The 17862-nt window shown below is 37.4% G+C and overlaps 1 protein-coding gene across 1 annotated transcript in view; it reads right to left on the reverse strand.

Moving 5' to 3' along the window:
- SMAP1 (small ArfGAP 1) overlaps positions 1–17862 on the reverse strand; it is an 85435-nt gene that overhangs the window by 3828 nt on the left and 63745 nt on the right. Inside the window, exons 7-9 of the mRNA XM_030490442.1 lie at positions 15574–15658; positions 3904–4031; positions 486–654 (exon numbers count right to left, since the gene is read on the reverse strand). Coding sequence (XP_030346302.1) covers positions 486–654; positions 3904–4031; positions 15574–15658 — 382 coding nt within the window. The remainder of the gene's footprint in view (positions 1–485; positions 655–3903; positions 4032–15573; positions 15659–17862) is intronic.

Consider the following 17862-nt stretch of genomic DNA (forward strand, 5'->3'; position numbering starts at 1 on the left):
TGGTAAAAAAAATTGCTTAAAAACTCTCACAGGGACTCGCCACCAGAGGTTAACTACCAAAAAGAGTCTGGCAAATCCTGTGGTGAACCAGAATCTTTTAATGGCTGTATTGGAGGTCTTTGCTTTCCCACCAAGAGAGCTGAAATCAAGACAGGACCTCTGTCCTGACCCTGGCAGCCTCCTCTTCAGACAGTGCAGACTCACACCTCAAGTACTGAATTAGAGAGCAGAAGCTGAATTCACAAATCTTTCAGTAAATCGTATACTTGATAATTTGAACAGCTATAAATAAAATTACATACTGTTTTTTTTTTCTTTAGCTTTTGCATTACATTCCAGTACCTTTCTCATTTTTATAACTGATAAAAATCTCCATTTTAATATAGGTAGCAGGTAGACAACTGTAGTTTCATACTTGTAGGAGATAACTATTCTAGGTAAAGCTTACAATAGGACCGCGTGAAAAGCTTTGCAAAATTATTTACCTGGAGCATTTTGCTGCTGCATAGTTCCTGTGCCATACAGTGACAAGATGGAGTCTTTGGAGAGCTGCTTCTTGGCTGACTCTTCGGATTTTGTTGTTTGCTCAGTGAACAGATCAAGATCCCCGGATGCCGCAGACAAGGTGGCAGCTGCTGGTTTAGTGGAAGTGCTCTGGGAAATAAAGGTCAAGACAGACTACTGAATGAAACCTGCTAAAGATGTGACATGAAATATTTACTGCACAGCCTCACTCCTGAACCAGGTTAATCCCAGTTCATCTACGGAAGTTAACTTTAAGTAAATAAGGATTTAAAAGGGTGTGGTACGACCAAAGAAGAAAATGCAATACATATGATACAGAAGGACCACCAGACCGAATGGAAGTTACAAAGAAAACTAAATCCCCAACCAGCTCCAGTGTGTACACATACAGATTATTCATTGCTATTGCTCCTATGTTTTTCATCAGTGAGAAGCATAAATCATGAGCTGTAGTTAAGATTATGAAAAATAATTAGGAAATCACAAGGTGATTGCAATTCACATCTCATTAATCCTCATGTAGGCAGAACAGATTAAAGAAGAGCTAAAACAAAAGATGAAGTGGTTTGAAATATACTATTATAACAAAGAAAAACAGTATTTTTGCAGAAAGGGCAAAAGTAGAAGTTTTGATTGATTTACTTAAAAGTAATAAAATTTCTAAAATACATAGTTTATAATTGGCTTAAAGTTCCTTAAGCACATTGCATTTATTAAGAAAGCCTAATTATCTAGAGTCCTCAGTAGAGGAAAGACATGGACCTGTTGGAGAGGGTCCAGAGGAGGGCCACAAAAATGACTGAAGGGCTGGAGCACCTTTCCTATGAGGAAAGGCTGAGGGAGTTCGGGTTGTTCAGCCTGGAGAAGAGAAGGCTCTGGGAAGACCTTAGAACAGCCTTTCAGTTCTTAACAGGGGCCTATAAGAAAGATGGGAAAAGACTTTTTAGCAGGGCCTGCTGCAATAGGATGAGGGGTAGTGGTTTTAAAAGAGGGCAGATTCAGGCTGGACGTGAGGAAGAAATGCTTTACTGAGAGTGGTGAGACACTGGAACAGGTTGCCCAGAGAGATGGTAGATGCGCCATCCTAGAGCTAAGAATGACAGACCTTCGCTCAGTTCCTATACGATGTTTGGCAACAAAAACCCTGCTGTATGAGCTATAATTTAGCTATGCTCGCTTTACATACTAAACATACATCATACATACAACATACACATCACTAAACATACCAAATTTCTGTCTTCCTTTTTCTGTCCAAGAATACTGCATAGTGGATAAATCCATAGCATTTCTCTCCATGAATGCTGCATAGCAGATAAATCTATAGCATATGCCTTTCATCTAGTTTTATAGTAGGAGCTGGTTAAGTCAACTCTTTTTAAACACCCTTGAGTTTACTAATAGGCAAAATTGTAGGAAAAAAGTTACTCCTTCACATGATGTTCTTTACCAGTCCTTTATAAATTCAACAGTTTTTACTAGCATCCAGCTATACAGAATAGCAGGAAGAAATATTCTAAGTGGTTTTGAAACCTGTAATAAAGACACATATCTGACAGCAGAGTCAAAGTGCATACAATCCTGAATGCTCAAGTGACATTTGAAAAAGGAAAAACAAATGGGTCTGTTTTCATTTGAAAATCATGTCTTGGCTATGTCAGTGGTTATAAATCCTCAGGTTTGCAGACATCACATTGTTTCAGTCTCATAATAAAACATTCAAACAGACATTTCTGTGCTCCGAAGTGCCATAAAACCATGTGCATTTAGCACTAAATGCTGCCTTTCAGGTTAAGCTGGAAAAGAAAAGCAATCCTGTGAAAAATCAAGTCATACATTGCTTCTACAAATCAGTTTGAGGAACACCATTAAATTCTCTGCTTTTTCGATGATCAGAAATCCCACTGTGGCATCTCAGAAGCACCTACTCTGCAGAACACCATGGTAAATACCTCTTGAGTGAGAAAGCAAGCCACACTACTCCACATGTGGTCCCTTCTTCTATTTTAATGCATTCTGTTAATAGATATTAAAACAAGTGCTACTCATCTCAACTTAAGAATTTGCCATAGATATCTGCTCTAAATTTTCCAGTTCCAAAGATAGGAACTCACTGTTGGGGTGCTCAACTGCAGAAGTCCCCAGGTGGCTAAGCCACCCGGGTAGCTTAAGGCATGGTGGGAAGCTTGCTCTATCCATACGTTCATGATTAAAAAGAAATGTGATTTCAGTCTCTAAAACCCTACCTAGCATGTTGCGCAAAGTCAGCCCTCAGCAACAAGTAGGGGAAGGGAGAGTAAAGGATAAGGAATAAAAATTACCATCAAGTCTGCTGAACAATATTGATATGCTTTGATCAGCATGATCAAACAGAACATTTGGAAATGAAATTACAATATGCCAGTTCAATCAGAATTCCTTTCCATGATCATCCCTTCCATTTCATATATTATGAAAACTACTGAATAAACAAGTACAGATCACAGGTCCCAAACCATGAATTCAAGAATACAAACAGTTCTTTCCAGTTCAGCAGAATGAAACAGAAAGCCTTCTGCAAAAATAAGCTTCTAAATTACCTTAAAAGAGTCCCACAGATGGGGAGATGAGCTGAGTACTCTTCCAAAGCCTCCCTCTCAGAAGCCACTCTGGGTAAGGAAGCCTGCACATGCGCATTCTAATCTGTACCAGTCCTGTTCAACACCAACATTCTTTGAGGCTGACAGGTACTTTAAGACAGCTGCAGCTTTAAGGAGTTTCTTTGTGTCCCAAAGCTGCCTTTCTCAGCTACCACAGGCATGGCAATGGGGTTGCTTCCAAACTGTCATGGCTATAAGAGAGGGAGCAGGCCAGGTGCAGGGGTTATGCTACCCTTCCTTGAGGAAAAAAAGGCATATAAGTTCCAAGATGAGAACAAAGACAGATCAGCAGAAGTAGCAGTATTAGTTGTTCTTGATATCCATTCTTGATTTTCAGTATGAAGCTTGAGACCCCAAATCTTTAGCAGCTCTAAGACAGAAGCATCTGCTGCAGCCTCTCCTAAATATCAGCACCACGAAGCAATAAGAGGTCTTGAAAAGTATGACTTAGAGCCCAGTAACCTGAGAACATAAAGTATATTCAGCAATACCTATTAAAAAAGAACAAAAGAATATAAATGAAAAGGGAAGACCACACTACCTCCTAATTCTATAATATAACCAAGCAGTACGGAAGTTTGAAGGGTTGAAAAAAATGTAGCCATTACTGCTTAAAGAGTTTCCAGCCATAAGTGTGAGAAGTATGAATTCCTTCTGTGTGAATGAACAATTCCCTGAAGGAAAATACACACACACGCGTGCACAAATTTACGCACACATGTAACTAAATAAATTTTACCTGAGCAGGAGGTGCAGCAGCTGCTGGTAAAGGATTAGAGATCATTGGACCAAAGATATCCAGGTCATCATTCAGCGTTGTGACAGCAGCAGTGCCTCCATTTGTAACAGATGCTTCAGCTGGACCATCTTAAACAGACAAGAGAATCACATTTAAAGTGAAAATGGTTATTTTAAAAGCATGAGAATAATTAAAGCTGCTCATTCCCTTCTATCCTGTACCCATCAAAGATATATTCAACTTCTGAGATAAGATATTTTTCAGACTGACATTGTTCAGATTTTGTAAGGACTTCTTTACCTAAAAAGATGGTAAACATGTGCTTCAGAAAAAAAAACCCACCCAAACAAAAAACCCCCCAAACCCAAAAACGACAAGAAAAAAACAACCAATAATGAACCAAAACACTTAAAGACTTTCCTAAGGGCAGCCACGCCAACACAGTACATCTTATTCATTTTTCAAGTGTCTTTTTTAAGCACACCAACATTTTAGTGAGAATTTAAACAGATGCCTTGCCGAGTTAAGTCCCAAAATTGGTAGCCATGTACCAGACAAAATACACTGATCTGTGTTCTTGAATTAAAATTTGTGTTTTAGAATCACAGGATACCAGCTTGGGAGGGACCTCAAGGATCATCTGGTCCAACCTTTCTAGGCAGACTATGACCTAGACTAAATGTCCCAGCACCCTGTCCAGCCAAGCCTTAAGAGTGTCCAACATTGGGGAATCCACTACTTCCCTGAGGAGATTATTGCAGTGGCTGATTGTTCTCATTGTGTAAAAATTTCCTCTTGTGTTCAATCAGAATCTCCCCAGGAGTAACTTGTGCCCATTACCCCATATCTTTCCCATGTGACTCCTTGAAAAAAGGGAGTCTCCATCTTCTTTGTAGCCACCCTTTAGATATTGGAACATGGTGTTAAGGTCTCCGCTGAGCCGCCTTTTCAAGGCTGAACAAACCCAGTTCTCTCAGCTTTCCCCATGTGGCAGACTTCCCCATCCTCTGATCATCTTTGTGGCCCTTCTCTGGGCCCTCCTCAGCCTGTCCACATCTTTTCTGTAGAGCAGGGACCAAAACTTAACACAGTATTCCAGGTGTGGCCTGACCAGGGCTGAGAGAAGTGGGATAATGACATCCTTATCTCTGCTTGTGATGCCCTTGTTGATGCAATCCAGCATCCTGTTGGTTTTCTTTGCTGCAGCAGCATATTGTTCACTCATATAGAGCTCATTGTTGACCAGGACCCCCAGGTCTTCTTCCACAGTTCCATAAAGTTCTTCTTGATATGCTAATTTACTCAAGGGTACATAATTAAACTTTGCATTAGGAAAAAAGTCCATCCTTCCTCCTTTTTCAAAAGTACTTTGCACTGACTTAATCCCACAGTTCCACAGGAACACCCCTGCCAGGCACACTGGGCTCATTATCTGTAAGAACCTATGGCTCTTGGTCTGTACAAAGTTAACTTTCTACAGCCATGGTGCTTGTAATCACTTTAACACACAAATACATTTGTGATCTAGGTGAAAGTGGATACGTACCGGACAAAAAAAAGTACTGAAGTAGTATGCTTTAAGGAGAAGTAAAAAAAAAAAAACAAAACAAACTTTAAAAGATACAGGGACAAAAATATAACAAAATGTTTTCAAGGAATAGAGCAACTATTTCTCATTTGACCTTAAGCTGTCCAAGAACAAGTGAAAAGAATTGTCTAATGAATTTTATACTGAAGCATATCACAAATGGGCTGCTGTTACACAGAGCTCAACAACTACAAAGGTGAGTCTAGATTCTGCTGAATACTATGATGACTGCATAGTGTTAATAACAAATTTAAGAAAGCTTTTTTAAGCAAATTAAGTCTCAAAGTATCCACTACGCACTGCAGAAGTCTGGCAAACAAACTAGCTGAATTAAGTCAAAACTTCCTCTCTAAATGAAACACCGTCATGACAATTTACATGGCTGTTTATATATATATACGCACACGTATATCCATCTCACGGGAGGATCAGTATTCTAGTATCTTGAGCTTACCGTACACTGAAAAAATGACTACTAACATCATAAAATTATTTCTACCTGATGCTAAAGATGCTTAAAGAATACCCTTTCTTTCAGCTGCTTGTGTTGTATTATCCAGTGTTCTCATTATTTAGAGTAAGTTTCTGTAAAGCAAATTTTAACTTACCTAGCATGCTAATTAAAGGATTTGGGTTGTTTTGTTTGTTTTTAAAGTCACACTATTACACATAGGTAGCTAATTTAAAATATATCCATCAGATACTTAAGACATACATTGACAAACTAACCTGGCAATATATTCCAAATTTTCAACACAACAGAATACAGATCGCCACCCTTTAAAAAGCATTGAGAATGTTAAAAAATAGTTGCTATGTATTTCAGGAAAAGTCACTATATCCTTTTACTAAACCGTAAGAAGTTATTTTCCAGTGTCTTACACCCACAACAGTTACCTACCTGAGTGAAAAGGTCAATTGCAAGAGCTGATATTCACTGGAATATCAGCATTAACAGTTTAATGATAACATATGAAACATATGTCTTACTACACCAGAGAAACATGTAAGGCTGAAGGCAGATGTGAGGCTTAGGCAGTTTAATGTTTCTAGAACTCTACTGCGGAGTCTGATGAGTAAAGAGCATGGTTAAGATGCAGTATTTAATTAAAATTTTATCATAGGAAGCTTCCAACACTTGTTTAAAATAATACAATGCCATCTCTCGTGCAATCACAACATTCTTTCTCATTTTTTCTAAATAAAAAAAAAAAAAGACAGAATAGAACAATAGAGTAAGTTTATTACTTAGAAAGAGGGTTTCTCTTTGCTCTCCTCTGTTTTTTTTTTTTATTTAAAAACACAAATAACTGGCAGGCTATAGCAAGATTTTTCTCCCTGCACGTCAAATATTGTAATTTTTCCTTACCTTGTTCTGCACACTGCAGTTGAAGACTACCCTCCCCACTAGCCTGGGATACTCACAAGTTGGAACAACAGAGCAGAAACAGTAGGAAGCACCAGTCACTTCACTAGCCTAGAAATCACTTGACTGGGAAACTATCACAGAAGACCAACAAGGTTTTTGGCTGTTAACTCATATGGGATGGCACTGCATTCTGAGTCAATCTGTTCAGAAGATCACACCCAGGGATGCCTTCTCATTTCTGTCTGCTTTCCAGCTCCAGTGGAAGTTGGCCACCCTTTAGCTGCCTTGCATGACAGTGTTTGTTTATTTTAACAGTAAAGACTGTGACTGCCATATGTTTGAAAACTTGACACAGAAGTCATGAATATCAAAATCTGACAATGTGAAACATGTCAGGAGCTACCACCACCCTGTATTCAGGTCTTACTGTAGAGATACTGAACTTGTGCTTTACTATGTACGTATAGGAAATGTGGCACAGCTACAGCTGCTACAGAAGCCACAAGTTTGAACTGACCTCAGTGTATGTAAAATCCCTAGCATATTTTTTAAACACTTACTCCACCTTTTTCGTGCAGGGAATTATGAAACAACCAAGTGTAAGGGTGCTGGTTTGCAATTCCTTTGGAGCTATATGCTTGCTTTTGTGACTACTTCAGACACAAATTATTTTATAGTCTAATTTAGTATCAAACATGAACATTAATAGCTTGGTATTTGCTAATTCTCAAATCCACTTCATGTCAATGAGAAATTTAAACCAAATTGTGCATGCTAGCAATGGCAAGCAGACCCAATAACAAGGACCAAAATACACTGAAGGCAGGGATATTAGAAGCACAAAGTGAGTGGCATTCACAAGAAACTAAACCTTAGCAAGTGTATTTATTACCCAAACTTGTGCCAAGCTCATGAGGATAACTGTCTGCAAGAACTAAGAAAGACCAAACAACTCCACAAAGGCAAAATAGCCATGGGAATACCTTGGCAATATTAGATCTTCTGTGTTGAGTAAACAGTGAGTGGCTTGAACAATGACCATGGGGTGAAGTAGCCACCTAAGCCCATTTTATTACCCTGTCATAATTTGACTTTGCTGGGAGGATTGCCCCTCCAACAATTCTGCAAAACCACCTCATCTATGATTATGACAAAGCTACTTACGTCTTAGCGCAAAGGTCTCCTCCTTCCCTTATTTCTGTTCTGATGAATGGAAGTTAGTGGACAGCAAAATGACCATACGTATAATCTGCTCCACCATTTCATTCACACCAGTGATTTCAGATGTGTGTAAATGTACTGGCAATTTAAGTAACAAGCTTCTTTTGAGGTCATTCTGCAGACAGGCAGTTCCAAAAATCTCCCGAAAACCTCACTGTTTCAGATAAATTCAGGAATGAACTGTGCATAGCATTCATGCAAAAGGATTGTCTGGAATTAATAATTTAATATTCTAATTTTCTCAGTAAGGCACATGTATTAAAAAAAAGTCTCTCTTGTCATATTCCAAAGTGGTTCATTTTCACTGAACATGAAAAAGTTTAACTGAAAATTTAAATGTAATCATTTACTAAACCAAGCATTTCATGTATTTAGAACATTCACAAGAGAACATATTTGCAAGAACATAGTATTTTTCAAGTATTTAAAATGCTACTGATAAATTAAAACTATAAAAACCCAGGGTTCTGCTAGATTGCTTCTGTAAGAGTGTTATTCGATAATGTACATACCTTTTATCTCTTACTGAATTTTACACTACAAAATAAATACACAGTCTGTATCAGTGCACAAAACAGACATTTTGAATTACTGTTTACAACACAATTTTAAGGCTGAATGAACAGTATTAACAGATGATCCTGTCTTACTGATTTCTCAAAAATGTATTAGTAAGAATATTTATACCTATTAAAAAACAACTCTGAAAACATTCCCTCCCCCCATGAAACAAAAAGATTCCATAAAGAACTAAATTTCAGAATACAGAACAAACCTAAGAGTGTTTTCACTTCAGTTTATTACCTGTATCAATATTAGTATCTTTCTTTAAATATACATATGCATGCAGGCATTCACAGGCTTGTATGTCGACATAATAGTTCACACTTCTTATACAGAAATTACCAGTATTTGCAATTTCAATGCACCAGGTCATGGATTAGTAAGAACTTCCTCCTTTCCCTTCTCATTTTAAAGTATTTCCATAGCATAAGAAAGATACTCCAGCAGAGTTCTGAGTTCTAAATCATTCTAAGTAAATTACTTTTCATTCAACTTGTGCTGCCTACCATTAAAAACTGATTAGAAGAGGTGGCATGTATTTGACAGAAGGAGACACGGCTGTAGTCTTTCCAGGGAACAGGTAAAAATCAGATTAAGTTATATAGGCCTGTATGAATATTTTGAGAAGCTTATAGTTTCAACCATCACAGAATTGCTTTGAATCAACTAACTTTTTATCTACAGTACTTCCATCGCTTTTCTGGAAAATACATCTGTAGCTAGGAATTAAGTATTAGATGTGGTAGAAGCCATTGCAATGAGAGCGTAGGCAAGGCAGAGCTTCCACACTCAGTCAGAGAAGGTAACGTGGAAAGCCAATAGATGCTGTCCTTCACTTCAAACTCCTAGCTGTGGTCCCAAAACATCTCTTCTTACAATTTATGACAATATGACAGAAAACATCCAACTGCTGTCTGCCATACTGTGCAAAAGCAGATGCTGCCTCTGAATTCATATTAGGAAGTATTGTTTAATTTTGATAGCAGAAACAGAAGCTATTTAATGGGATATATTTAGTAAGTGAAGGGTTCCAGTGAAGTTTACCTTTACAGTGCTTTTCTGTACATATTTTATTAATGCCTGACATGACAATTTCCAACTCAGCGCTGGCTTTTGTTATGAAACCTTTCATATACACATATTTATCTGTACTAACAGTGAGAATGACCAGCGGAAGAGCTTCAAAGGGACAGCAAGAGAAGGGAACACAAGAAAGAAGGTCTGCTGTTAAGCTTTGCATGGTGTTTCTGAAACTCATTTTCTATAGGGCAAACTATTTACAAGAAGTTTGTTACTAAGCTGCCATGTATTTTTATATATACAACCATTTATGAGAGCTATACCAAGACTTGCAATAGAGGAAGCATATGCATATGATTATTTATTATACCAAATTACTAGAAAGACGGAACTGAGAGAAATAGGTCAATACTTTAAATAAAATCTAGGGCAAAGATACAAACAATGTTTGCCTGTCTGAAATTATTGTAGAGCTATTTACTGCATTAATAAAATTTTCTTTACTGCTAAAACCTTTGCAGAAGTGAAAAAGCATTCATAGGGAGGCCATTTCTATACAATACTTCTTAAAATAGAATGTGGAAAGCCAGAAAGCTAACAATGCTGCATGCCTCAAGTGGTTGTAAAGGTTTTCATTTTGGGTAGATACATTGCTTTCTTAAGCATAATCTTAACACAGCAGCAATACTATAAACGTTAACATGTTTAGAAGCTCAAGAAATGATTCCATGCAAACCTCGTGAGTTTCAACAAGGAAAAGTGTAAGGTCCTGGAGTGGGCCAGAGCAGCCCTAAGTATCAGTACCAGCTGGGGATGAAGGGACTGAAAGCAGCCCTGCAGAGAAGGACTCAGGGTACTGGCAGATGTAAAGCTGGACATGATGCATCAAAAAGAGCGTGACCAGAAGGTCAAGGGAGGTGATTCTCACCTCTACTCTGCTCTGGTGAGACCCTGGCTGGAGTACTGTGCCCAGCTCTGGGTCCACCAGCATCAGATGGATTTGGACCTGTTGGAGCAAGTCCAGAGGAGGGCCATGAAGATTATGAGAGGGCTGAAGCACCTCTCCTATGAAGACAGGCTGAGACAGTTGGGCTTGCTCAGCCTGGAGAAGAGAAGGCTTGGGGAGACCTTAGAGCAGCCTTCCAGATACCTAGGGCTGCTCTGGCCCACTGCAGGACCTTACACTTTTCCTTGTTGAAACTCACGAGGTTTGCATGGAATCATTTCTTGAGCTTCTAAACATGTTAACGTTTATAGTATTGCTGCTGTGTTAAGATTATGCGTAGGTAAGCAATGTATCTACCCAAAATGAAAACCTTTACAACCACTTGAGGCATGCAGCACTGTTAGCTTTCTGGCTTTCCACAGTCTATTTTAAGAAGTATTATATAGAAGTATTATATAGAAGTATTATAAGAAATATGAGGACAAACTTTTTAGCAGGACCTGTAACAAAAGAACAAAGCATAATGGTTTTAAACTAAAAGAGGGTAGATTCAGACTAGATAGAAAGAAGAAATTTTTCGCATTGAAGGTTGTGAGGTACTGGAACACGTTGCCCAAAGAAGTTGTGGATGGCCCATCCCTAGAAACATTCAAGGTCAGGTCAGGTTGGACGGGACTCTGAGCAACTTGGTCTAGTTGAAGATATCCCTGCTTACTGCAGCAGGGTTGGACTAGATGACCTTTCAAGGTCTCTTCCAACCCAAACTATTCTTTGATTTTATGAGTCTATGATCTATAGATGCATATATGATATTTATGTACTTCTAAATAAATCTTTATAATTTCTTAAATGTAGCTTTCCAACTTATGACGAACCATGCTGCTTTGGCACTTACCAAATAATACCAACAAAAGTATGTTTCTCAGTTATGCAACATCCAGCTGCATTTCGTATCACAATTAAGCTCTCAAAATCTCACAGGATTCCTTCAGAGAATATTTCCCACACACAAGCAGACAAGCAGCTTTTAGCATATCATACTTCCCCTCCAACAACGCTGGATGAATGCCCTACACATCACATTCAGTTAACAGTAACAGCCTAGTAAATTTCTTATCTTCTGCTCATTCACTGTAACTTACTAACAATGGTTATTCCAGAACGTAAAATTGTCTATTTTATGAAGGGCACATCTGTCCCTATTGTCGAGGGACATGGTAAAAGATGTAGAGTATGTAAAACGTACATTCTTTCTTTCTGATAATTCTGTAAGGTAAGAGTTTAAAAATACTAATTTTTCATTTTTTTCTGTACATTAAAATAATTTCTAAGTGACGTACCTTGACAAACAGAATGATCCAAAATTGCTTGTGTAGTATTTCAAGAAAAGATTCCCACTATCACACATTACTATCATACAATTTTTTACAAGTATTTAAAAAATCTATTTACATCTACCTGGAATAAGTGGAGACAGCTACCTTGAAAGACAAAAAGGAGGAGAGAGCACAAGGTTAACACCAGAGAGATTAAAATACAGCACTGGCAATGACTTAAGTGCTTGAAGAACCATGGTTTACACACTGTGACTTTCAAACTGAAAAATGTTTCCTATAATTCTTGTATTAAAAATTAATGTTATAAAATCCCATATTATTGATTTAAGAATCTATTTTAAGTCCCCACATTTTCAGTTGAGCACAATTTCACTGTGGACAAGAACCAAATAATTGTAGAGGTACTCAAAAAGCAGCTTCAGTTTTAGCCTACAGAAATAGACTCTGATTTCTCACAGTGTGAGAAGAGACAGAAGGAATTTGGGGTTGCGCAGCAAGAACACAAACACTAGTGCTTGTGTAAGAATATTTAGCTTGTACATGTCCATTTCCCCACCTTTCTGTGTCTGGAGTACTGAACTAAAATCTGCTTTGAATCAAAAGGCCAAAAGCCATGAATGTTGTTGGGTCATGAGAAAGTGAACATTCAAACAACATCTCAATAATAAACCCACTGAACAGGAACTCCAAGGAACCACATGAATCTATATAAAAAATCTCAGATGAAACACAAACATAATAGTACAGTCACTGAGGATATTACGCCTCTTCTGCTGTTACAAGATTTAAAGATACAATTTGACTAGGCATACTATCTTGAAAAATTTGAAATTTGTAAAGAAAAAGAAAAACTATTTATATTGTCTAACTACTCCTATCTCACAGGATGTTTACCTTCTGCTGAGGTTACTATTACAAACCCAACTGAGACATAATAAGCAGTGATCCAAAGGTTAACCCCATACCTAAAGCCAGCACTGAGGCTTACTCAAGAAAATACTTTGCAAGAAGCTGGGCTGTTTTGAAAGCCAAAATTATTCTAGCATGAATTGTGATCCATTAAAATTACTTAGTCTGCCATCACAAGCAATCCTGACCTGCCCTAGTAAAAGCTACTGCTGTTCTTCATTTGCAGAAATGAAGTTGTAGGAGAATGAATCCTCATTAGAAACATGTCAGCTCAGTAAGAAGAATGACCTATGCAATCATATCCATTTTAATATTGTTTGATATGACATATCAAACATCTTAATTGGCAGTGCGCTGCTGCAGCAACAAAGGCAAAAGGGATTCTGGGCTGCCATCAGCAGAGGCATTACTACCTGAGATCAGATGTGATCATCCCACTCTCCTCAGCACTTGCCAGGCACAGGCGTGGAGTCCGTGTGCAGTTCTGGTCCCCACAATTTAAGAAAGATAGATTTCTTAATAGAAATCTAGATAGATTTCTAGACTGATAGATAGATAGACAGAGTGGAGAGGGTCCAAAGGAAGGCTGTGAAGACAGTCAAAGGGGCGGAGAACTTGCCCAATGAGAACAGACTGAAGAAATTAGGTCTTTTCTCCCTGGAGAAGAGAAGGCTCGGGGCGGGTATCATTCTGGTATGCCAGCAATACACTATGAAGGGCAGCTACAAAGAGGACAGAGACTCTCTTCACAAGGAGCCACATGGAGAAGACAAGGGCCAACAGGTACAAGTTGCCCCAGAAGAAGTTTCATCTTGACATAAAAAAAAAAATAGATTTACGGCCAGATCAATTACCCCATGGATGTGGTAGAGTTTCCATCACTGGAGGTTTCCAAGATGCAACTGGACAGGATGCTAGATATTCTCATGCAAACACACTCCCTTCCTCATATATTGGGCTAGATGGTCTTTCGAGGTCCCTTCCAACCTGGGCTACTCTATGGTTCTATGATATATTGGGTGGAAATGATCTTTCGTGTAATACTATCTGAAGCAGTCTACTGCAGACATTAATTAAAAGACAATTCTCCAAATGAAATACGCAGGTCTGCTTTCATTAAACACATTTCTCATTTGCAGCTCAGTGAATTCCAAGTGCTACTAACTTATTACGCTGCCTTTCAATTTGTTATTTAAAAGATCTTTAAACACTCCCTCCTCTGAAATTATGGGGTTTTAACATACAAATTATAAACTTTGCCCTTTGTATATCTCACTGAAGAAGCACAGCTGTTGAACACTAATTATAAAACTCTTTCTATTGCATATTACATCTCAACTTAGCCTACATAATATTCATTATCATATCATAAAATTGTTACCAAGATTCTTTTCAAATCGTGACTACAAGGGTACAGAAGCCTAGCAATCTCAAACCCACATATTGATTAAATTTCAGTGCTTAATTAGTTTGCTGGTCTGCTAAAGGAAAATAAAGGAGAATCAGCTTTTCATCAAGTCTAAATTACCTTTTTTTATAATAGTTTCATTCTACATCCATAATCTAACTTGTACTTGTACTTGCATTAATTAAGATTTGCTTGCCTGTGGTAGCAGATTACTTGGAATGAGATACAGACCACAACACATACATAACTGGTACAAAACCAGTATTTTACTAGTGGTTACTACTCCAGGAAAACAACGTGCATTTTGAATGATAGTGTGAATTCTAAAACAGAGAAGACAACTACTATTTTCTTGCAACATTATTCATACCTTAGAACCAAAACTTAGAAAAGCCATTTTTTTTACAAAGTCAAGTTTTTAAAATAAATACATTTAAAAGACTTATCAGCCTGCTCCAACATCAAGTAGAAATTATGCAGAAATTAAAAAAAATCCCTAACATTATACTGCTATAAATTGAATACTCTCTAATATCCACTCACAACTCTTAAAAAATTTTCCTAACACTGAACAAAAGGAAATAAAAATACTGTAATATTTCATTCTTCCAGTTCTATTTTAAGATTCTATTGAATGGGAAAAAACCCCACACTTACAGTAACACTAGATAAATGAAAGGTAGAGTTTATGAATATGGCCTTCAACAAGCAAAGAAAAGGCATAAAACCCCAAAAGTACAGCTAGATAGTGCAAATTAAACGATTGAGGTCCAAACAAGTTCATTTACAAGGCAAATAGACAGTTACCTGCCAGCCAGAAAACAAAAAGGTATACTGGATAAAAATGAGATGGTCACAGTCTGAACACAACACTGAAATGCCCAGTGCACTAAGTTTTACAAGGCACTAGTCAGCTGCAGTCAGTTTACTGTTCTTTTAACTAATACAGGAATTTTATGATATAAGGTATTTTACAGATACACAATTCAGATGACCTCAGCATTTTCATTAAAAAGTATACTTGTACCATAAATATTGAAATACCACAACCCATAAGCCTTTTGAAGATCACTTTGGTAACTTCCCCTTCCCACAGGAGCTCATTACTCTCCTTGGCAAAACACAGCTATTGATATACTCAGATCCCTATGGCATTTCCTTTATAGTTTCAAATTTACAGACTCAATCTTACAGTTTTCAAATTCATCTAACTATCAGTAAGCACAGATAAAATAAAAGTATATCTATTAAAATATAAAACAACTTATCTGTGTTTGATTTAAAAACAGATAATTATGTATTGCTTACCAAGTCCTAAAAGGTCAATAGTGGGTTCTGATGACTTTTTTGGACTTGCTTTAGCTTCTGATTGCTGTTCCTCTTTCTTCTGTGGCTTTAAAAGAAATAAAACAAACACAAGTAACCTTTCTGAAAAAGAGAGGGCTTAAAAAATTCTCATTAAAGATGCTGCTCCTTTATCAGTATCAGAATCAGAAGTAAAATCTCTTTACACATTTGTTTATCATAATGAATTTGATTTGTAATTAAGTTGCAGTTATGGTCATATGGGACATGGCACATCACTGTAAAAAAATTAACCTTATACCTTCACTAGTATGTAATCAATTTTAAAATAAATCTAAGTTCCAGGATAGGTTAAAAATAAGCTGAAATCTTAAACTGAACCACTGCATATCATGCACTAGGCAAAAAGCTGTCTATAATTTGATTTATTGACTAATTTCAGCATCCAAATTACACAATTCTGCAGTGCTGAAGAGAAAAATCTTAAATTCAAAAATCAGAAGCAGACTAATGACATTATTTAGCCTTCCTGAAAAGAGCGCCTGCAGAACATGCAGACTTTATAGATGCTAAGCACCAATGGACACAATCTGTGTTCATGATCTCTTCCTTTGTAAACCTCAAGGCAAGTAACCGCATTCTTCTCCTCTGGAAAAGGGAACTCATAGTCGTTTCTTGCCTAGAGACTTCAACATATAAGACGGCATTGATGTGAAATTTGATTATGAAAATGACTTCATAAATCTGTTTATAGTTGTTCTCATACCAATATCAAGCTGATCACCCATACCCATCAAAATATCAATTTTTAAAATTAATAGAAACTGGTTTATAGTAGTGACATGACAAATGCATTCTTTTGCATGCATTTAATATGCATTTACTCTATAATTATCACAAAAGCATGAGGTGGATTGGTTGATCAATGAGTACAGCCTTTAACTAGAACCAATTACTGAATAACGGCAGTAGAGCGTTTTCGGGCTGGGTGCTAGCCTGACACCAACCTGCTTCACCCCCATAACGTGGCTTTGACAGTCACCGAGGCTCCTGAGGTTGCTGAAGTCATTAAATCTTAGTATTTAGTACTAGGAGAACTTTATAGCTCAACACATGGGTATAAAGTAGTTCTTATTTAGGTAACCCTTTACTTTCGTCTCTTGCAAACTGGGGTTAACGAGTAATGAGCTTGGTGTTTGTAAAGAGCAGTCAGGAAACTCAAGAGTATTCAAAGATGGCCCAAGTGAACAGAAGCCTGTCATAGTACTGACACTCCTCTTACGTGAGCAAACCTCACTGAAAACCTCAAAGAAAGAGCTGTAATGAACTGCACTCCATTTCTCTAGGGAACAGGTATTTTCACACTCAAACTGATCCTTGCTAATCTCTCAAAGAAATACTTGCTTCCTCTTGCCAAAAATCATTATGTTGACTTTACATACCTTGTACAAGACCAAAATTGTTTGGGAAGCTGCCTGCTGAAAAACTATTTCACAGATTCCCTGATTCTATGTTGTATTACAACTTTCATCTTAGAGTATGTGCTCTGAACGATAGCACACTAATTCTAAATGCTGCCCAATATTGCAGAGAAAAAACCCTCCTATTTGGTATGAGACAAAAAGTACGGTTTTTGAAAGTAGATGTTTGCATATCAAGAATTTTTTTTAAAGTGACCATTCAAAATGAAGTTTTCTACAACTTACCATACCTCAGTAAATATGCCATAAAACTTAAATTATCATTAACATCAGAATTAACAGTGAGTATTTCAGAACAGAATTTATCATAAGAATTTGCACATTGGGTTCTTCTCCAACTCTGTAAGGAACACCCCGGGACGCAGAAGCTGTAAAAAGAGGCATTTCTGACGTGTTTCTTGATTTCATGAAACTGACATTTTTGCTTAAACAGCTTAACCATTCTGAATATTGAACAACTTCTTTAAACTGAAAAGCAAAACTGCTGGAACTATACTAAATGTGCAAATTTTCATTACTCCAGATTAGATTTATGATAATTACCTAAAAGTACAAGCTTGAAATAAATTAAAGTTTGACAGGGTTGGTTTATAATGCAAACTTTTCATAGCAACCAAAACACTTCTGCATACATTAGTAAGTAAACAGAGAGTTCAAACAGCACTCTCTTTTATTTAGTATTTATTACTGTAGGAAATGGTCCAGCTGAAGAACGTATAAGGAAACCAATGCCTTACTAAATAGAGCATTCTGTAGCAGAGATCATACCATCTTTCTGGGTCTGGAGCAGATGACCTCCAGAGGTCCCTTC

Source organism: Strigops habroptila, chromosome 6, assembly GCF_004027225.2.
Source record: "Strigops habroptila isolate Jane chromosome 6, bStrHab1.2.pri, whole genome shotgun sequence".
NCBI lineage: Eukaryota > Metazoa > Chordata > Aves > Psittaciformes > Psittacidae > Strigops > Strigops habroptila.